General features: G+C 43.9%; 1 protein-coding gene across 1 annotated transcript in view; it reads left to right on the forward strand.

The window, feature by feature from the left end:
• LOC308659059 (sodium/hydrogen exchanger 9-like) overlaps positions 1 to 22,665 on the forward strand; it is a gene marked incomplete at its 5' end in the record, with an annotated part of 115,094 nt that extends 92,429 nt beyond the window's left edge. The window contains 3 exons of the mRNA XM_081312055.1: positions 19,036 to 19,141; positions 20,359 to 22,150; positions 22,190 to 22,665. Of these exons, the coding sequence (XP_081168181.1) occupies positions 19,036 to 19,141; positions 20,359 to 20,586 (334 nt within the window). The 3' untranslated portion in view covers positions 20,587 to 22,150; positions 22,190 to 22,665. The remainder of the gene's footprint in view (positions 1 to 19,035; positions 19,142 to 20,358; positions 22,151 to 22,189) is intronic.
• Positions 22,666 to 23,167: the final 502 nt, after the last annotated feature.

Here is a 23,167-nt window from a genome sequence, read left to right on the forward strand (position 1 = left end):
GCTATTGATTTACTTAAGTTTTTCTGTTCAACGGCTATTTATTATAAATGTCAACATTATTTATTATAAAACATTAAAGTCAGGATAAGAGACTTGTCTGAAGATCTAGGGTTAGTGACCTGCAAAACCAGACGACACCCCAGATCCAACCTGACTCTATGACCCCTTTATTTAGTATGGTCACAATCTTTGTCTTCTCCTTCACCTTCCCACTCTCCATGTCTCCAATCCTCCCCTTACAAGGCCACCTTCAATTCCATCTCTCCCAGGAGGCCTGCAATGCCCGCCAGCCCCTCTGCCTCTAGCTCCTTTGGCCCTGCCTCTGTCCCTGCATTAGTGTTGGGGACCCAAGCAACACCTACATTTGTATAGATGAGGGGCTTGTACCTTATTTCCAGGTAGGTATCAAACTGAGCATGGCAGGTAAAAGAAAACCCAGGAATGACAAGGGAGACCCCCACCCCATGTCAGGGAGAGGAGGCGAAGAATGGCAAGCCGGAAAACTTGTGTCCCATAAAAGGCAGCCATTTGTGACTGATAGGCTGCTTTGTTTTATTTGAGTCAATACAGGCATCTGGATGGTTGGCGATTACATTGAGTGGCTAATTGAGAGGTCTGTATATAGTAGGGAGTTCTGCTTGTTGTTCCCAACAAGCAAGTCACTGTTCCTCTTAGAGTTGGTCTCCCAGGAGAAAAATGCTCCTAATGACATTTCCCTCATATTCACTTCCCAGAGTTAACTGAATGTTACTTCGAGTTCCTCAAAGAGGGGACACAAAATATCTGCTTATCTCTCTTAAAGACTTCACGAATGACAGATTCTTCCGAATGTATTTTAATTTCTCATTTTCCTTTGGAAAAGTCCCAGTCTTGATCTGCTCAAAGAAGGGTAAAAAGATTCAAGGGCATTGATTAATCTGTGGTAAAACAATCTTAGGTGTAGGTTTTGAAAGCAGATTTTCTAAAAAAAAAAATAGGAAAAATAAAAAAGAAGTCTATCAAACATTCAGCCCACTGCTGGTGATTGTAACAAACTTCTAGAAATCCTATTGAGTGGCAAAAGCCTATAAAGGGATTGGGACTGGAACATATGGAAGAAAATGGAGCATAGAACATTGCAAAACTTAGAAATCATGAGATTTATAGGCTCTGCTTTCTTTAAAAGATGTCTGCCTACCCCAGTAGGCCGAAGGCAGGCACCTTGGAAACACTGGTGGAAAGTTTGCTTCACCAGGTCTCATCTTAAACCCCTCTGATGTGGGTGGATCAGGAGGATTGTGACCTAGGAACGTCTTTAATCTCAGCAACACTGAGACATTCAGCCTGAGAGAAAAGCAGGGAAGCAGGAGTGTTCCTTGCCTGAGGCTCCTGAGACAGCAGTCACCAGCTCTGCAGGAGAGGGCTCCTGGGGTAGAAGCAGGTCTGAGGAGGGCTGGTGTGGCCAGACTTACTGGGTTCTCATTTCTCAGCCAGCCTGATGCCTGGCTGGACAAGTTCTTGCCTCATTTCTTTTCTCCTTTCGAAGCAGATAATTAGTGCCTTTAATTCTGAAGGGGTCTGAGTTAGGCTGGTTATTTGAGGGGGTATCATTTATTTTTCTCTGGGAAAAGGTCTGCAGGAGACTTGTCTGTGTAGGTAATGATGTTAACAATTATCCAATGCTGACTGGGTTTCAGGCCCTGTTCCTAGCACAGTGCAAGTGTGAAAGTATTTAATCCTCTGAGCAACCCTCAGGGTAAGACTGAGGTTGAGTCCTGTGCCCCCGACTCAGCACCTGTGTGATCATGAGGAAACAACTGTACTGACCTCTCTGAGCCTCGGTTCACTCATCTGGAAATGAAAATAATGATTGTTCCGTCCTCAATGGCTTATTGTTATTCAATGCAGCAGCAATATGATAAATTGTTTTCAGTGTTCAATATGAATTTGTCCTTAACATTGTCTATCTCATCCTTCTCAACACCTTTCCTAGTGTGTCCGCTGTATCCCAGCAGGGCCAATTTTCACCACTACTTTTTGTATGGGGTCCCTGTCAGATGGTCAGGGTTTATCAAATACCCACAGTGTAGTACTTCCCATTCACATACCTGACATGGGACAAAAATGTATTTTCTTAATATTAATGTGACATATCGATGGCAGCACAATCCTACAGGCACATCCTCAAGCTTGTCGCTCTGCTGTAACCAGCTCTTCTGGGAAACACAGTAACATAACAGAGGTCCTCTTGGCACCAAGTTTATAATAACTGCCACTCCCCAGGGGACATATGTGCTGCCATCTTCCCTCTCTGCCTCCTGCTTTCTCCTCAGTTGCCTGGCTGCCATTTGGACGCCTCTCTTCTCCATCCAGATCAGTTTCCATCTCCCTTTTCTCTCCTTCCCTCACAGCAGAGGACCCTGGGATCCTGTTCCCTGTACCATTATGCAATTAGCACAGGTTTTAGCATTACCCCAGGGCAACATTAAACATGGGGTCTATTTTAACTGTGCCCAAGAGGGAACTCTTCCAATTAAAGGAGCTACTGTAAAACCTAAAATTGGTACAGAGCATAAGTATCATTTAAATCTCTCTGACCAAAGGGCAAGCAAACCCCTGGGTCTTTATGACCTTGTGATTCCTGACCCAGGATCCTAACACGTGATTTTGAATTTAGGGAAAGTGATAAAGTGGCATCTTTCAGTGTTGGGGTGATGAATATCTGTTAGGTGTTAAGCCAAGTACTTACTCTTTGTGCAAAGCAGCAGAGGACCACTGAGTTTTGCTCCAACGTGCCACACAGCACAGCAGAGAGTGCTTGACAGAGCCAAGCTGAACAGAATCGCCCGACGCAGCCTGTGGCTGTTAGAGGCCTTCACCACCCACCAGCCCCGTCAGGATGAGCCAACTCTGTCTTTGCAAAAATCTAATTTTAGAGAGATCAGAGCTTGGTAATGTGTGCCTAGTGTAATAGGAATAAAGTGTGACTTCCATTAGTTAGATGACCAGAAGATGTACTACAGCCTGTCTATGCTTTGCCAGGACCTAGAGCTGACGCACTTTAAATTTAATTTATTCTCAAAAATTGATTTTCTTTATTTGATTTACTTCCCCCATCAGGCCCTCTACTGAGACTGCCCAACTGTATGGCCATCAACTACAGGACTCCAAAATTTCCTTGAGTGTCACACCTTGGGGTTGTTCCCTTCTACAAATTAGACTCTTAACTCTAATGGGAACATTTTTTAAAACCACACAGTATTTGGTTTGGTATGCAGGGTATGGAAGGGCTGAGGTGCTGCCCAGCAGCCAGTGGGCGCCTCACTGTGGAGACAGCCAGGGACCAGTTCTAGGATTCCCTGGGCGGTTCTGAGGTTAATCTCCAAGTGTGAGTCTTGCCAAAGTGGAGCAGGCCAGCTGGGCTGCATGTCACTTTGCCCCCAGCTTTGCAGACAACGCATTACTGAAGCCAGGTGACATTCTTGTGACAAGCAGGCCACAGGAAGAATGGCTTCGTTTCATCCCTATCAGGTCTCCTTGAGAAGGACTGGTCAGGAGGGAGAAGCAGGGCTAAAGGAGATCTTTTTTGGCCATCAGCTCGGGAAACTTCTTTCCTTCCACTACTTTAGAATGATTTAGAATGACTCGTTTCCATGGAGTTTTGTTTTAAATTCTGAGTTCATTTGTAGTGATACTTGCTAATCAATTTTAAGTGGAAACAGCTGCTCTGTGTCACTCCCCAGTCCCTCTTCAAACCCTGGAAAACCATAATTCAAACCATCCTCTCCCCACCCTCGAGCCTACTGAGAAAGCTCCTTTGTATGGTTCTGTCGGCTGGGTTCCTTACTGCTGGTGCCTAGGGTCGCCCCTCTATGAGGGCAGGTCAGAGGGAGAAAGGATCAGCACAGTGCATGGGTCATGCATGAGCAGGAAGCGACCTCAAATCCTAACATCTGATGAAAGGTAACAGTTTGTCATATCTGCAGGGAGAAGCATGATTTATGCGGGTCATAAATGTTTCTCTTTCCATTGGACCAACACACACCTATTGAATGGTTGATATATGCTAGCCAAAGCTCCCTGCTAAGGGTGAAGATGAAAAACTGCAGACCCAATGCTCAAGGAGATATGGGCCAATGGGGAAGAGAGGACTTTTTTTAATGTCATAGAATTAAATGTAAAGGTTGAGGTGAGCACAAGGTAAGTGGGGGCTCAGAGGAGGGTCGCCTGCTCCATCTCCCTCCCACCAGTGCCACCCCACAGAGAGAAGGGATGGTGGCCTGATCAGCTTCATGCCTGGGCCTGACATGGCCACTCCAGGAGATGGGCTTGGCCCAGTGTGGGATCAAGGTAGGCTGCAACCCTGTCTGCCTCCCAGCTCTGTGCTGTAGCCCTTCTCATATATGACAGAAGCACTTCCAAAGTCTGCATCCCTGCCAGGACCCATTCTCTGGATGGCTACAAAAGAGTTGTGCAGCCTCACCTCTATACTGAATGGCAGGAGCAGGAAGGCAAGATGTCCAAAGATGTGGAGATTGACCCCCACACCCAGGGCCCTCAGGACAAGGTATCTCTATCTGTCGAATGGGAATAATACTTGGAATATTTGGGGAAGATTTGAGGAGAAAATAGAACCATTGATGTCCTAGCCAGGGAGCATGAAGAAATCATCTAACCAAAAAGGAAGTGGAGTAGGGACACCAATGTTTCTGGATATTGTTTCTGGGAAGAGCAGAGCTATAGCTTAGGTGATTGCCAGTCCCCAAACCAACTGAGCCCTTGGTGTGTTTTGTGAGTCACCTGTGGAGGTATGTTCTTGAGGCTACAGAGGAGGAACAGACAAAGAAAATGCAAGAACAGAAGTGTGGGATGGAACTCACCACATCACTGGTCCCTGCCCTCCCTGAGTAGCCTTAGGGCTGAGTAGAGTCTTGGAATCACCAAGACACCAAGTCAGTCCTTTGACTTACACTAGAACTCAGGCTCCATTTCCTCAAAAATAGCAATAGCCAAATCCCCTTTGAAGGACTCCCATGAGGGTTAACTGTGGGTCCCCTGTGGAAACCCTGGTTATGGGAATTCATCCACAGCAGAAAATCAGTCAATGCCAGGATTCTGTGGTTGTCATCATCTAAACCTCCTCAGCCTCTATTCTATTTCTTGTGTGATACTATAGCTTCAACAAAATCTCCTGAGAGGAATTAGTTAGCTCTCTTACCCAGACAGTGACCCGAGGGAAGATAGTTGAAAAAAGAGAAGGTGTGTAGCTAAAGAAAAGCTTGTTCTCTGGGGAACTCTGGGGTTATCATGGAGCCAGGGCTGCCATCTTGGTCTAAGCAATGATCAGAGGTGTGAGAGGAAAATGCCTGGGGATGACTTCAGTCCTCAAATGTCTGGTGTTAATGGAAAATAGTGATCAGCTGTACTGAAGGAAGATAAAGTGGTGGCCAAACAATGCCACATGAGGGACTTGGCTTCGATAATGAGGAGACCTTCCAGGCAGTGCAGTTGCCACCCCAAGGATTAGTTGCCTGAAGGAATGTGTAGAAAATTACTTCTCAGTTAGCTGTGTCAAGCAGGGTAAGTTTTCATCTACTGGACAGAAAGGCCAGGCCATGGAACCGCGGACTCCCTGGGTTCCCTCTTGTCCTCAGGCCTGGTGAGCCAGTGTTCAGTTTTGAAAGGCCATTTACTCTTACTGCTCTGGTGTGTGACATTGAGCAGCTCCCCCTGCTTCTATCCTGTGGGACAGACCCAGAGATGGTCAGGACCAAGGTTTGAGCAAAGATCTGGGAATGTCCTATTTCCATACAAATGCTCATGCTTCCAAAAACAGCAAGGCCACCTTCTAAAGAGGAGCTGCTGTGACATTGCAGTTGAAGGTTGGCTGTTTAAAAAAATCACTTTTGTTTTTGCTCCAAAGTTTATTTCTGCTCCTTCTGACTTGCCATTGGATTGGGCCTTGTGGCAACGCATCTTAAACCATCTACCACCAGCACCCAGCACACACCAGTTCTCCCTCAGTAAATGACAGAAATAGGTTATGTACCAAATCCTCTGGCATTGTGAGAGGGCAATCGATTATTTTCCTGAAATGTTTCAATTCCCTAAAACTAAAAAAAGATTTAACAGATACTACTGTCATCATGCAGACTTTGTTCCTCCATGAAAAGCAGAGCTTAATGTTTGCTTTCACCTTCCACTACACAAATAGTATGCTTTTCTCTCTCCAAAGGATGAACTCATGTCAAAATGTTCCCTAATAGAGTGGGGCTATATTTTCAAAATATTTTCTAAGGCAGGCTTTAGGAATTTATCAGAGAAAGTAAAATGGAATGGCGGTCCTCGCTCTTCCTGTTTATGTTGCTTAGGGTTGATACTCAGTAAACACTGGAGGGGTCGGACCAAGCAATAGGTGGGGACGAGGTCATTTGGGACATGTTTCTTCTCCCACTGTTGGCAGCATAATCAGACATATATCTGAAGAAAATGTGCCATAAATAGAGGAGGATTTCTCTCAAAGTTCTTATTTTATGTAATAATGCTTGATATTTCTCCTGCCTTTAATACAACTACTTAGTCCTAATTTTCCCCATTATGATGGCTTTGTTCTCCTCCACGTCAGAGGTGTAGGTACTGATGGCAGAAGCACCCAGCCTGCCCTGGAGGAAGGCTGCTTCATCTGGCTCCTAGAGCAAAATTTCTCACAACCTAGCAAAGCTGAATTATCATGAGGCAGAAAGAGAATTCTGAATTAGAATAAGAAGTCCCAGGTTCAAGCCCCACGACAGATGGCCACTTCATCACATGCTCGGCAGCAAAAGAGCATTTTCCCCCATGCTTCTCCTATCCTCATCTGTAAGGATGGAGGCACACGCCTCACCAAACGTGTGCTGGGACAGCTGAGATGCCGTGTGTGAAAGTTCTCACAAGTTAAGTCCCATGCAAATGCATGATGATAATGTGACATTTGAGTGTCTTTATTCCACTTAATTTCCCAACTAGCCAGAGGGGGGGGGGTCATGACCAACAGAGCAAGCAAGCACATCAATGTTTTAATGAAGAATACGTCTGATCCCAGGCCAAAATAATAGGCCACTTCTCTTCACCGGTCATGTAAGCTTTCTGTTTTGCTTTAGTAGACAAAAAATTATCAAAATCTAGATGATCGAGTCATGTTTATTTTTGTTTTCTGTCAGGGCCTTCTCCTGGGTTTTCTGCTTTCTGAGATATCCTTTTCTTCATTGTTAAAGTATAAACCAGAGAGAGAGAGAGAGATGCTGGGCAGCTAAGGGGGGTCTCACCACCGGAGAAAAGACAGCTGACCAACAGCCAATTAGTGCACAGTGGACTTGCTCTTAAAAAAAAAAAGACCCCTACCTCCCACTGACCATGTGTGGTAAAAAACAGTTCTAGTCCTGGCTGAGCTGGATGGGAAAAGATCCCTTGGAAATCACGTTGTTTCCACAGAGTTCTTCCCTTTTACAACCTTGGGCAACTTGCTTGAACTTTCTGGGCGCCCGTTTCCTGATCTCTAAAATGAGAGGCCTGAGGACATCCGACATCCTCCCAGATAAACAACCCAGATAGACTCAAGGACATTCATAAATGAGAGATGTGAGGCCCAGAATATTTTTGTAGAACTTAAACATCCCTTCTGATTTTCTGTTTATGAAAATAATAACTACCTGTGCTAACGGGTGCACATGCAGTCTTGGTAGCATGTGAGGGGCCCCAAGACTCATGTGTCCCTGGATGCCCCAATTCTCATCACTGCCCTCTCTGCACACATGGGGTAAGTGCAGGACTTTTCTTAGGCCCTCACACACAGGCCCCCATCGCCCTTTCTACAACTGCACGAGCACTCTACAAGTAGATGCATCCCTTGCGTCAAGAGAGTGGGCAGGAAGCAGAAAGTATCCATTTCTGACATTGGTGAAAACTTAGATTCTAAATTGGGATTTTAAGGGGAAAAAAAGTGTAGGACTTTCTGGGTTTTGTTTTGTAAAAGGCCACACCACCCCCGCCTTTCACTCCAAGCATCGCAGCTCTCATGCTGGCCCGAAACCAGTTGTAAATTCATAGCAGCCCCAGATTCACGTGACTGTCTTCTAGAGAGGTGGTTACACAGTCCTGTGAGAAAGGAGGAGAGTGGCCACCGGAAGCTGTTCTGAGTTTGCAGACCTCACTGGCAGACGGACTCTAGCTGGTGGTCGAATCATGGTTCCTTAGAATTTGAGCCTTTGGGTTGCTTGAAAAATGGAGAAAAGGGGAGGTCCCCTGAGTTGTCTCTGAAGGTCAAAAGTGGCACCAGTTGACTCCGAAGGCTGTCACTCAGCAGCCCTGCTGCAGGAAAAGGTTGGATTAAACTAAGAAAAGAGCAAGCCCCCAAACAATAAAAGCACCATCATTCCCAATAAGCAATGCGTGTTTCGGCTGGGCCTGCGCCAGTTCATGTTAAAAGGGCAACCTTAAATATATTTAAAAAAAATTGCTTAAAAACTAAGGCAGATCCATTGCCCAGCCAGGACTCAGCCATGAAAGGACCAGCACAGATAAGGCCAGGCAGGATTTTAGGGAGCAGCAGGACTTCCACTGACAGAAACTTTTCCCCTTTTTACTCACCCTCTTGGGAAAAGTTCAAAAATTTCCAACCATCAGGCACATGACCAGATGTCCCCTGGAGAGGCCTCCTGGGAATTCACGTGGACCAAACCCAGGGCTGAGAACATTCCTTCCCTCTTTCCAACCTTTCTTTTAAGGGATGACTAGATATCCCCAAAAGACCACTCAAGATGGAAGGAAACAAAAGGTTAAGAAAATGCTCCTTTAAAGGAACATCTGCTTATTTACCCGAGTTCCAGAAACATGAGAAAGAGGATCTGGAAATCCTACCCTACACTGGGAGGAGAGGAAGCCTTTATCCTTACCTAATAAAAACTACTGAGAAATCATGAAGCCCTAAGTAGTCAAGGGGCCCAGAGTTTGAGCAAAATGGGGTATACTTGGGGGAAAAAATCATCTAGTAAGCCCAGTAAAAAAATAACTTTTTTATTGAAGAAAGAATAATTGCAAAGTACAATCATAAAGGTAGCCCCTGGTGTTCCCATAGCCAGAAACGCAAGATTATAACACTGTATTCCTATATCCCCCTTCCTCATTATACCCCTATCTCATTATCTGGCCCCAGGGTGAGTCAGTCAGCCTTCCCAAGCCTCAGACGACTCATGAGTAAAATGGGTTGACCTTTGAATTAAAGGAGATTTAGAAATAATCTAAGAACCCTTGATTTATGTATTCAGGGTTGGAGGCAGAGACTCTTCAATGTGAATGGAACTTGAAGTCCAAATAGAATCGGCACAACAAGCCCAAAGAGGGAGAAACTGCTTTCAAAAGAACATTAAGACCTTGCTCATATGTATAAATGTCACGGAGTTGGCCAAAACAGATTTAGAGCCTGTAAGCTCTTTGGAGATTTCCCTGCAATCCCTCTGTTTTATAGAGGGGGAAACTTAGCCTAGAGAAGCTAAAGGGACTTACAAAAGATCACCCAATATATGCCAGTATCGAGGTAAAATTCGGGTATCTGTCCTGGGAGAGACCACGCACACCAGGGGAAGCTAGGCCATTATCTCATATAATAATCACCACTGTCTACCAAATGTTTTCCCTGGGCCAGGCACTGTGCTCAATTCTGTTAATATTTGGGGCCATGGAGCCCCCACACTGTGCATGATGGGTGTTATTATCTCCAGGCCAGCTCCACGTGTTGCGACCTGTCACATAGAGACACCCATTCAGAAGGTCCCTGTACTTGGATTAATGCTCTCAGCTGCCATCTTGAAATCCTCAAAAATTTTTAAATAAGATCCCCCCACCCCGCTTCTTTCTTTTTGCACTGAACCCCACAAATAATGTAGCTGGTCCTCATGATCTCTTTTTGGTAGATGTGTCAACATAGGCTTAGATAAAATAAATTGCTTACCCTTGGTCTGGATCAGCCACCAAGGATGGGGATACAGACATGGTGTGATCAGGAGGTAAAGGTAGGACACAGACACTCTGCTCACCTAAGGGAGTGGTTCCTGTGACTTCAGAGATCTTTGGAATTTTACTTCTTCTGATGGCCTCAGGTCCTGGTGCCTTGGGGTCATGTGGCACATAGGGTATCAACCATCCCAGTTTTCCCTGGACTGCAGGAAATTCTGGCATGTTGCCAGAGCAGAAGCCCTAGCATGCAGGCTCAAGGGACCTTTAGCTTACTAATTCTGTGACCCAGGCAAGTCACTTTGCTGAGCCTAAATTTCCTCATTTGAAAAATAAGGAAAGCAATACTAACCTCATGAGCTAAATGTCAGGTTCAAAGGTCATATATACCCCAATGCATTCATTCAGTGTGGTCACCCTGAAAGTTTCAATTTTTATTTATTTAATTCTTTAAATATTTATAGAAATCTATTAAGAGCCAGGTTTTGTGGAACAGACTAGGATATCCCCCACTCCTGTGGGACTAACCAACAGTGTGCTCATAAACACTTAATCAGCTCTCTGGAGAAAAGTAAAATCAGCTTCGGAACCTAGGCCAATGTCTATGGTGTAAGTAATCCTCCGTGGCTAACATCAGTCTACCAGTGTAGCACTGGGGAGAGCTGTCAACTTCTGCTCTAGGGATGCTACATCTGCTCATCACCGAGCTGCCCCTCACTTAGAGAGGCAGACTGTGAACCACAGAGAAGGAAAACGGATCAACAGGACTTCGAAGGAGAGTGCAGAAGGCCTCCCTCAGGACCCGAGACTTCTCCTGAGACTTGAAGGAGGCACAGACATAAGAGGAGTGTGCAGGCCAGGAGGGAAGAGAAGATATATATATATATATATATATATATATATATATATATATATATATATATATATATATAAAATAGAGGCCAAATCTCATGCAGTTATTAAGAGGGAAAGAGTGGATAGGAGGAGAATAACATCCCCACAGGCAAGGAAAGTATGACAGAAAGATACATCCACAGAATGGATCATGAAACACATTAAAAGACGTTAAGAAAATGATACAAGAATGAAACAATAATATCAGCCAGAATTAGAAAAATATCAAATTCTGGAAATAATTGAAAAGAAAAGGAAAAAAACATCTTTTCAGAAATCAAAACTAAGCGAAAAGGCATACAAAAGCAAATAAACACAATAGATAATACCTTAAGAGACATAGCAGATAAAAGTTTTTTAAATCAAAAAGTAATAAAGAAAAAATATAAAGCATCTGGAAGAAAGTGACAACCATTGAAGATAGGTGAAAAAAAATGAATATTCAGAAAATAGAAGTCCCTGAAGAAAGAGAACAAAATGAGGAAATAGCAAGTTCTAATGCAAGAGAACTTTTCTGAAATAAAAACACATGTAGAGCTACACATTGAATGAGCACTCCTGTGCCTACCAGCCTGGAACAGGCGACGCTGGTCAATTTTAGTGATACTGATAAACTCAAGATAAAATCCTTTGGACATCTAGAAAAAAATATGTGATTTATAAGAGGAAAATTATATTTTGTTATACTTTTCAGGAGCAATTCCTTATGGCAATTGAAATAGAATAATATATCTAATAATATATCTATACTCTCTCCAAGAGAGAATAGCCAAAGGTTTTATTTCCAGCAAAACTAACTTTTAAAATATAATGAGCACAAACTTATCAGTAGACAAGAACTCAGAGAATACTGACCCCAAGAGCCCTTCCTAAGAAACTTACTAAATAACCAGTTTCAGAAAATCAAATGACTAGACAGACAGATAAGGCCTGGAGATGAGAATTCGATACATAGTAATTTTTAGGACCAGACTGAATGAGGGAGAGAGTACAATATGTATTGGCTACATGTTCAGATATAGTTCAGATATATAAATATAGTATATCTGTATATAGTTACATTATAGTTTTCATGCAAATGGAAATTTAGAATGAAAAAATATTTTAATGCAAATAATGTTACAGAATCTACAAAAAAGTTTTAATATCTTAAGTAATTATTATCATGGTCACATCAGTGTTACTCTGAGACTGCTTGTGTGCAATACAAGAAAAACAGTTGGTGATTATGAAATATCATAATTCTGTTATCCTGTGTGTCTCTGAGATTCATAACTAGAGATAAATAGCAGTTAACTGATGAAAACAGATTGTACACACCTTTCTAAGTTCAGTGACTTCCTATTAATAGCCTAAAATTCAGCTGCAATGGAGTATTTACACCATGGAAATTGGAAAATGCTACGAATCCAGCCTTTCTTTTCCAACAGAGTACATTGTTAGATATTTACCAGCACTCCACTGTGTGCAGAAATCCTTTTGCAGATTGTGGTTTTGAAAGACCATTTTCCACCAAAACTAGAAAAATCTAGAGAAATGTTCAGCTCAAGGTCTGAGACAGGACATGTACAAGACAAGCCTAGAACAAGAGAGGGGTGAAAGAGCTTCCAGAAGAAGGCTTCTAATTGGACTCTTAAAAGCTTCCCTCCCACCTGAACCCCAACACCAGCCAAAGAACGACTGGTCACACACTTAACCAACAAGGCAGGACAGTGAATGTACAATTGCAGAATCAGACACTTCCACATGTGATGAGGAAGTTATCAAAAACACTGGTGTCATGTCAGGAGGACTCGGGAGCCAATTTGAAAATACTCTCACTGACCAAAGATGAGTCATCGAACACATTGAAATCCATTACTTGAAAGTGATATTCGAACAAAGAATTAGTCATCTTCAGAGAATGAAGGGGAATAAATCAGGATCTTGAAAACGGACAAATACATGGAATGACTCAAGCCTTTCCTACATCAACTGTATCACTGACTATACCAATTGGATAAATAAGTGATTCTTTATAAAAGTATACCTCCTAATAAAATTATTTTAAAGGCAATTAGAATTTCACTATTTGCAATCTCCATTGAGGAAAGAGAGCATTCCATGGCAGTGTAATGGCTGCTAAGATCACATGAAGAGAGAAAAAATCAGATACCATACTCCCACAGCCTGCCATGGTCCCTGCAAGCACACAGAGCCGAACTGGGATTCCTTCCTTGAGCCAGTGGAGTGAGAAGAGAGGGGTGAAAGAGCTTCCAGAAGAAGGCGTCTGGTTGGACTCTTAAAAACTTCCCTCCCACCTGAACCCCAACACCAGCCAAAGAATGGTTGGTCACACACTTGACCAACAAGGCAAGACAGTGAATGTACAATTGCGAATCAGACAATCTTCCAAAGAGATGAGGAGGAACGTGATTCGTTAGGCCACATTTCCTGAGAACCAAACAGAAGGAGTGTGATTTGCATGTTGGAAAAAGAGCAATGGGGTATGTACAATTTGGGGGTATCCTCTGCCAGCTCTGCTCCTGGGTGCGTGCACTGTAAATAACAATATGGTGGGAAAGGGAGTCAGCAAGTTAAGGGCAAGTGGGACCTAGTTATTCTGCAGAAGCATTCAGGCCTGAAGAGCCAGATTGGCACCCAGCCCAGGATGCACTTACCCTTTCCACCCACCTGGCATCCATCCCTGACCATCTCTGGTAGCCAGCCGGCCCTGGAAGCTAAAAAGCAGTCTGGAAATGGAAGGAAGAGTGGGTTAGAAGAGACTCTGTTTACACATGTATGCATCTGTGAAATGGAACTATCGTACTCACCTTGGGTGTGAGAGGAAAACAAGGCAAGTGAAAATGCTTTATAAATGAGAATGCAGAATGGAGAGTAATCCTGAAAACCCTACACAAAGAAAAAGTGCCTGCCTTCTTTGTGCATCTGTACATTGAGAATCATTCTCCCTTACATGAAAATCACTTACCTACACCTACAGACACACACAGTGCTCCCAAAAGGTACAGTTTTCTTCCACAAACTGAGCCGTGATGTGCCATTAATCCACTCCCAGCTGGAACACCAGGGGATTCATCTTCTCCAGCCAAATATCTGTCCCATCCCTCAGGCAAAATGGAACAATTGGCAAAGGCCATTACATGGGCCTGGGTTCAGAAATAAATGAGTTGTTTTTTTTTATACCCATCTTCACCCTAAAAATTATGGCCTTATGGATGTAAAGAACCATATCCTCATATTTTTCCATTGAGAGTTGGAGTGCCCCATGGAGGCAGTTCTCCAAAGATAGATCACTCTGCTCCCAACAGATCATGGGTCACCTGGGGTGCTTGATAAAAAAGAGTCCCAGGCCACATTCTAGATCTCTGAATCCGAATCTCCAGGACAGGTCTCAGATCTGTACTTCCTACATGATCCCATCCAAGATGATCAGCCTAGACGATCTTCACATTCTAGATCTCTGAATCCGAATCTCCAGGACAGGTCTCAGATCTGTACTTCCTACATGATCCCATCCAAGATGATCAGCCTAGACGATCTTCACATTCTAGATCTCTGAATCCGAATCTCCAGGACAGGTCTCAGATCTGTACTTCCTACATGATCCCATCCAAGATGATCAGCCTAGACGATCTTCACCATGAGGCAGATTGAGGGGAAGACAAGACTGAACGTAGCTCATGGGACTCTCAAACCAGACTTTTGAAGAGGCCCAGAGAAAAGGGATGCCTGAGTCATCTTGGCCGTTATAGCAGAATCCACAGTCGAGGGGACTCAACATTGGACACTGATTTTCTCTCACAGATGCAGAGCCTGGAAATCCAAGAAGAGGGTGCCCAGCATGGTTGGGTTTCCATGATGGTTCTCTTCCTGGCTCACCAATGGCAGCCTTCACCCTATGTCCCCGCACAGGATGTTTGAGGTGGAAAGAGCAAGCTCTCCAGCATTATAAGGGCACTAATCCCATCACGAGGGCCCCACACTCATGACCTCCTCAAATTCTAATTTCCTCCCACAGGCCCCACCTCCAAACAACCTCAGTCGTGGGGCAGGGAGGGGATGCCCAGAGTTTCATTCAACACATGAATTGGGGACGGGGGCACATAGTCCATTTATAGAGATGGATCTTTGCTTGGGGTTTTTGCCTCTCTGCAACCCAGGCCAAACTACTTGATACGAAGCAGAAACCTGAGCAAGCTGGGCACCCGTGGTTGGTTTTAGCCACTTACAATGAATAAAACATGATGATTTAAAATAACCAAAACCAGAACAAACAAAAGAGAGAGAAATTAGCGTTATCGGGTATTTCGGATGTTCATGCAGTTAAGCGCTAAATTTAGCTCTGGACCTTCTCAGAGCTTCTCATTCATCTGCTGATTGTCTTTCCTATTTCACGCACGTTAGATCCTGACTAGAGTTGCAGCTTTTACTCGTCCTGAACCAAACTGCCATGTCCAGACTTATGCCCTTTAAAGATGAGAAAAGTCACTGTTTTTCCCCCCAAGAGCTTAACATTTTGTCTCGATGTATTTCTAGTTTATTAGAGAAGCAAAAACTAACCATACCAGAAATACCCAATGGGGGGACCTCCCTCCCCAAACTTATACTAGAAACTGATGAGAAAAATAATACATTTTGTAAAAAAAAATGCAGTTGAGGTTTTTTCTGTAGATCCAAAGATTTTTCTGACTTTTAAATAATTCAGGTAACCCTGGAGATACAGCCACTGTCCACACACTGCTTAACAATGAAGAACCTGGAAAGTCACTGATTCCCTGATTTCACAGTTACTCAGTGTATCTGTGACAGGAGGGTGACAGCTAGATGTGATGCACGAGTCTCTAGTTTCAGGCCTGCTTCTGCCATAAATTAATTGACTGGGTTCCACTGAGTAATTTATCTGCCCTTTCTGATCTTCTTGTCCTTGTTAATTCAATGATTGTTTTGAGCATCTAAAATGTGCCAAGCTCTGTGTCCAGGGGAAGTGGATACCTCTGCTCTCGAGGAGGCCACAGGCTGAAGACAAGGAAGTTTTCCATCTCATAATATAATGGATACTTTTCTTGTGTGGGTGCCTTGTCTGTCCCTTGCTCGTTGGACATATAAAATAAAAACAAGAGCAGGTGAGTGATAACGGAATAAATGAGTAAATGAAACACAAAGGTAATTTTCAGGCACCTTATTTTATGCTACCACCCTTTTGGGGTCTCCTTTGTCTATAACATGGGCCTAAGTTGTCCAAATTTGATTTGACCCTTCTTCATCTTTAATCCTCAGGGAAATCTCATTTCGTGGCTATCATCTGCCCATTTTTTGTCCTGCTCTAGAAGTTGCTCAGAATCAGCTTCCATCTCTCATCCCACCTCTGAATATTTTCCTTTATCAAAAATTCAACAGCCATCCATCAAGCACCAAGAACTGGGCCAAGCTAGATGCTAGTAAGTGTGAACCTGCCCCACCTCCTCCTCTGTGGCTGTGGCTGATCCCATGTACTTCTCTCTTTGTCCACAAAGGCCATGCCTCATCCCTCCCACCCATAGTTATTGATGGACCAGAACTGCCAAAATGGCACCGTGCTCCCTGGGGGGAGTCTAACACCAACAAATTCTGCCCTCTTCTCCTTGCCAACCACTTCATGCTGCCCTCCCTCCACCCCCAACAACAATATTTAACCAAGATAGCTGTTTTGAGTATAGGACCAGCTTAAATTTTCCACCCACTTAATGGCCTGTGAATCCCAATGCTATCCCCAAATGCCCAGAGTGCCGAGCTGGAATCTCTACCCTCAGTATCAAGTTCCTCCCATTATTTGAACAATGAAAGGGACAGTAGTTTCTCCAGAAAGCATTGCTCAGAAAAATCAAAATTTTAAATATTTTTTGGTTGTTGACAGACCTTTATTTTATTCATTTATTTATATGTGGTGCTGAGAATCAAACCCAGAGCCTCACACATGCTAGGCAAGCACTCTATCACTGAGCCGCAACCCCAGCCTGAGAAAAATATTTTTTTTTTGTAAATAGAGCATTTGAATAGTATATCAAAGCTTGAAACTACTTCTTCATGTGTTATTTCAGTTAATATTCATTTAAAAAAAAAAAACAAGGCTGAGCAGGAAAAAAAATAGGCCACAGTTCCTTTGGTCAGTAAAATGGGAGAGTTGGCATTTATGTTCAGGTCTTCTAAGTCAAAATCCCAGAGCCTTTCAGTGTAGCTCCAATAGCATTAAATCTAATTTAAGAGATACCTCTTCAGGATTGAAAGAAGAAAAATGTTCATTACGCAGTGCTCTATTTGCATTTTGCTTATGTAACAGTATCCTAACTTTTGGCATTTTGATTTTTTCAGTATACTGAGAAGCTCAGTGGAAGTTGCCCAGGCCTCTCTCAAACTCTTACAGCTTTGACAAGCCTCTTACTTTTTTTCAAATGACATCTCTAAAAATGTTGCTTACTGGCTGACACTTTTCCATCTAGAAATAAAGTTGGCCGGAACTTCAGTTGTACATATATCTTGTCTTCCTCACCTTCCTAAAAGACATTTTCATTGACCTGGGCCCTCTGTAAACCCTAACAAGATGGCGCATCCTCGCGTGTCCCAGCCTGTGAGGGGCTGCAGATCACCAGCAGGCTGAGCTTTGTAAGCTTGGCTCTGTAGAGAACCTAGCTGGCCACACGATTCTGTCCTGATAAATAAATTATCTTCCTCTCTGGGTGATGAAGGTGGATTCAAAGTAGCAAAGGGCATCTTTGGATTATTTAAAATCATAACACCTCTAGGCCTCCATTCCTTCATCCATAAAATGAAGGAAATAACACTCTAATGAAAATTAATGGAAGATCATCATGGGCTTTTAAGATTTGTAGGTGTAGTTCCAAGATGTTAGAGCAAATGTCAGTCTCTGAACTTTAATTTTCTTTCCTTGGTCCTATCTGGGCTCAACAGATGCCTGTCTGAAAGCAGGAATCAAATTTTCCATTTTGGTCGGATCTGCAAACTCTCTGAGTCATCTATGCGGTCATTGTGCTCTTCTTGCAACCAGGCTGTGTGCATGGGTGTCCCCTGTCTCGTTGCTGCCGTGATGCCAAATGATTGGTAACCAGAGGCAACCGGATTCCAGGTCCCCTCTGGGCTGCATCCTCCCTCGGTGCCCACGTGCTCAGGGCATCACAGGGATGACAAAGTGGCTCCCTACAGCTATGGACAGGCTCCTGTAGAGTCATCTCCTGTAGTCATCTCCAAGATATGCTCGCACCCTGAGCGCCTGGGGTGAAGCGGATCTTCACAAGCCAGCCAATGTTAACCGCTTTCCATTCTTCCCTTTTCCTTTTTATTACAGCTTTTTGGAAAGTTGATGAGGTGAAATATTCTCCAGTAGAGGAAATAATATAAAGCTTAAAAGTCATTTCTGATGGAATGGTGAAATAATTCCACTACTTTTCTTTGAACGAAAAAAAATAATAATAAGGCAACCTGAGGCAGCCTCTGGGGATTTCATTATTGATAGATTGGAGGGAAACACAGTGGCTTCAGATGAGCAGGTTTTTCTTTTGACTGGTTTGAGCATTTTAGGATGAAGAGATGAGAAAGACAGGTGCTAGACAATAGGATAAACCTGGCACCAGCTTATTTACATAATTTTGTATAGAAACGCATTGATGTACGAAGGATAAAGTGACTGTGTTGAAATGGTGAAAATAAAGTACCTTGGAAAACAATCTGTGTTCACTATCCAGCTCTGAAATAACTGAACATTTTATGAAATACCTCTCGCTTCTTTGTGAAAATGACTGGTGGTTTAAGCCCTGTGCATGCGGTTTTAAGAAAACACCATCTTCCATGCTATTGTTTAAGGTAATTCTTAAGAATGATTCCTCTAAGCAGATGAGACATGGAGTGGGGGAGGGAAGAGGAATATTTGCACCTCACTCCAACCCAGCGTGGACCATTTACCATTTCTCCATGATGAAAGGCTATCAGGAGAGCAGGAAAAGTGTGCGGAGCAAAGATTATAAACAGCAATTTTTGCAGGCCAAATTGCTTCCTGAATGAGGGCATAGGAGATTTAAAGGTGAACATAAATGTCTCCTTGGTAGCATGCAGAGGTTTGTGCTGCGTGAGAAATGAAACCCTAACTCCCTTTTGACCAGTGTTCCTTAACAGGCCTCTCAGATACCTGAAACCAGTTTTAACCCACTCTGGCCCTCCACTGACCACAACCTTACCTGAATGGTGCGGTCCGATTTCCAGGCTGCTCACCAGTCCCCAGGCCTATGGGGTGAGTAATGATTCTCGTGGACAAGCTTCGTGAATACTGATGAGCCCAGAAACCTCAGCTGTTCCTCGCCGGCTTTAGCAGGCAACATTTTTTAAATTCACTGCTCCAAAAAGCATTTCTCTTCTCTTTTCAGTTGTTGCTGATGTTGGCTTATTCTTCTTTTAAAAAATGCAATTTTTTATTGTTACCAATATTTTTAATCATAAAATGAACTTGGAAAATGTAAAAGAGGTCATGTGTCCTCACAAACTGCTGCGTTCTGAGCTTTTGATTATTAGGCCCGTGCTTTATAGCTCAAGGGAGTGGAATAAAAATTGCTGAGAAGCAATTAGAATCATTACCAGCAAATCAGAGTGTCAGAGCAGAGCCTTTGAGTTGGAAGTACCCTTAGAGGTTGTCCAGCTGGCCACCCCTTATAAATACAGAAAACTACATCTGCAAGATGTTCCAGACCAGCAGCCTCAGCATAACTTAGAACTTGCTAAATGAACATGCTCAGGCACCACCTCAGAAACTTGGAGCTGGGAGCCCAATGATCTGTGTTCTAACAGGCTCTCTACCTGGTGCCAGTTCAAACTGGGAACCAGGGTTCTAACCATCATTCACTCTCCAAGTAATTTAGTGTGGCCTTCCAGAACCCAATAGAAGCAGAAACTCTGCTGTTACATGGGAATCTCTGTATGAAGAAGATTATTGTTAGCTTGTGACATTCCACAGTGGTGACTTCCTATCATGTCTAGTCTTGTGACCCTCATCCCCAAAACCCTGCAGAGCGGAGAACCTTTGAAGGTTAAAGTATAACCAAACTTGTGTTTTGAGAACTTCAGGATAGTCAGGAGCATTTAAAAACCAACATGAGACACCTTTCCTACTCTGAGGTAACAGGTTAGCTTGTGCTAACTCCTAATTCCTCCCAATGTCACTGGGTGCCAATGAGGAAAGTCTGAATTCCATTTTCACTCCCTTGAGCACCAAGGTGGTGCTTAATTGGCGTGGGTTGTCTAACAACTCTCTGCTTGGGCTTGGGCTATGTTTACAGCCAAGTTTTCAATGCTGATTCAGGGAAATGCTGAGCCACACCCATGGCTGAAACCTGCTTTGGCAAGCCAGAGCAGTTCGGAAAAGGGAAAATAAGCATCTATGGTCCTACACTTGTGGACTGGTTTCTGCCTTCCTCGTAAAGTGACCTGTCTCTCTCATTGTCTTTCCAAAACCAGGAAGAGCTCAAGGAGGATGATGCAGAATGCATTGTGAACCAGGACGAACTGGCCATGAATTACCAAGAGCAAAGCCCCTCATCCTGCCGTCCTCCTGCAAGGCCAGGCCTGGACCAGAAAGCTTTGCCCCAGAAACCAAGCAAGGAAAACAATTATGAGGGAGACCTCGGCCTGGGAGGCTATGAACTCAAGCTTGAGCAGACTCCAGGCCAATCCCAAATGAATTAATGACATGAGGAGCACAGATATAATCACTAGTAAGGCTGGGCTGACTGAGGAAAAGGAGCCAGACAGAGAAGGCAGAAGCTGCAAAACACATGAAGAGCATAAATTGGAGAGAATCAAAACCTTGCCAGGAGTATCTTCTGGCACCTCCAAAACTGAGAAGTCTTATCAGCCCTCTGTATGATGCATCTGAACTTAGTTCTGTGACACAGCCGTGTTTATTCCTGGGTTGGGTGGGATGGGGGCAGGGAGGTGGGAGTCCTGCTGGGTCAGGGTGGTGAGATAGGGGTGCTGGGTCTGTAGGGTGCCGCTGCTCCACAGGCAGATGTCTGGGTCCTGCACTTGGATTTCCAATGTTATTTCCTTCATGGGGAAGAATTTAAAAATAAGAAAAAGAGCTTCTTAAAGTAAACACTTTGTGCCTAAGCCAAAGGGAATGTCCAGTTGTTCATTAAGTGGTAAGTTTTGTATTTTTAGGACTTGACGCCCACTTGTTCTAAATGACCCCAGGGTCATATGTGTTCAACACCCACTGTTGGTGGCCTTAAAGAACCCACATGGTGTTGGGGACCGACTATTCTTCTTGACATCCTTTTGAAGCTGGTGGCTTACTGCTGGGGCTGGTGATGCCAAATGCAGGGCCAGTTTCCAGCATGGTAAGACCCCTTCCCAGGCTGATCTCTCTTCAAATACTCATGCTTCGCCTGAAGAACAGGCCTTCATTCCTCGCTTGTATTTGAACCACTTCTTGGCTATGCGGCGGGTCTCCTCTGTATGCTGGGTGATAGGGTTGCTCTCCACCAGGCAGGAAGCTGTGCAGGAGCCCTAATCTGCCCTCAAGTTCACAGCTATGAGCAACCTGGGGGCAGCAACTGATGACAGCAGGCTGATGACATGTGGATCATACCAAGGATCAGGACAAGGTACCAGGACCCCCCTTACGAGGCGTAGCAGATGGCCCGTGTTCCAGAGACCAACACAATAGCTTTTAATTCAGCTGCATGACCTGTGCCTTTGAAGCCATAAGATACCTCAAAGCTCGCTTTTCTCTTGAAATACAGATGTCAATACTAGACTCCGTTTCTCCAAAGAGCAGGCTCCCGACTCAGGTGTCCTGGCTATGTGATGGGTCTGCTTTTGGGGGAGGGTGGGGGTGTTGTCTTCCTCAGGCTCAAAGCTTATAACTAATGTATGCTTTGCTGACCCTTGGCTAAGCCTTAAACGTTACCCGTGCTGGTGTCGGGTACACCGCTATGAACATGGATTTTTTTAATTTAAAAAAAAATTTGGCTTTCCAAATAGTAGAATCTGAGGCACAAATTGATTTATACTCCACTAAGTATATTCTTGTCATTCCAGGTAAATAGGGCAAGTGGGGCAGCATGGAGTTTTCTAATTTGACTTCATCCTAATAAATTTTTATGGTAAATGACCACTGTGTTGCCTAATGTTATTTTTGGTTTTTAATTTTCCAGGACCTTGTAAGGCACCAGGACCCAACCTCCCCCCATCCCTTACAAGGCATGGCTGATGGCCTGAGTTCTGGAGACCAACACAATAGCTTTATGTTGATAGATAGATAGATGATAGATAGATAGATAGATAGATAGATAGATAGATAGATAGATAGATAGATTTGTAGATTGACACAATACCTTTATTTTATTTGTTTCCTTTTTATATGGTACCAGGGATTGAACCCAATGCCTCACACATACTAGGCTCTACCACTGAGCCACAACCCCGGCCCCCACAATGGCTTTTAATTCAGCCACATGACCTGTGCCTTTGAAGACATAAGATTCCTCAAAATGGGGCAGGGGAAATCTTGGTGCCTTCCAATACTGGGGATTGAACCCAGGAGCGCTTAACCATTGAGCTATATACCTCCAACCCTTTTTATTTTTTATTTTGAGACAGGGTCTCACTAAGTTGTTCAGGGCCTTGCTAAGTTGCTGAGGCTGACTTTGAAATCATGATCCTTTTGCCTCAACCTCCTGAGCCGATGCAATTGTAGACATGTGCCACCACAACTAGCTTCATGCTTTATTTAAACGCACCTTCTCTGTCCAGGCTAATTGGCAGTTCTAAGCTTCTCTTTTGTACCCAGAGTGCTAGGTAAAGCAGGTTCTGAAAGCGAATCTAAAGGAGATGCAAGGGTCCTCGGGCGTATGATAGTCAGAGGGGCTGGAAGAAGCCACTGAAGGAATAATGAAAGCAGTGTTGGGCTGGGATTATGTCCCAGAGAAGCGACACTGTGTCGAGCAGAATGGCAGGGCTTCTTCTTTTCCCCCAGGGGACAACCAGAATGTAAGAAGAGCTACAAAAATAGGGGTAAGAGACGCTAAAGAAGGGAGGAAAGAAAGAGGTAAGGGCTTATCTTATTTCTGCCCCCATCACTTGAAAGAAGTGAAGAGGGCTTAGTGTTTGCTTTGCTTCCAGTGCAGAAAGACACAACAAGGAAAGAGATGATTCCCCCAGAAAAGTCAAACATTGGTGAGGATGCAAGTGGAGAGGTGGGACAGACACGTTGAGGAATGGAGAGGAGGGTGCCCAGTCTAAAACCAGCTCAAAGAGGGAAAAC

Source organism: Spermophilus citellus (assembly GCF_964194105.1).
Source record: "Spermophilus citellus genome assembly, chromosome: 10".
Lineage (NCBI taxonomy): Eukaryota > Metazoa > Chordata > Mammalia > Rodentia > Sciuridae > Spermophilus > Spermophilus citellus.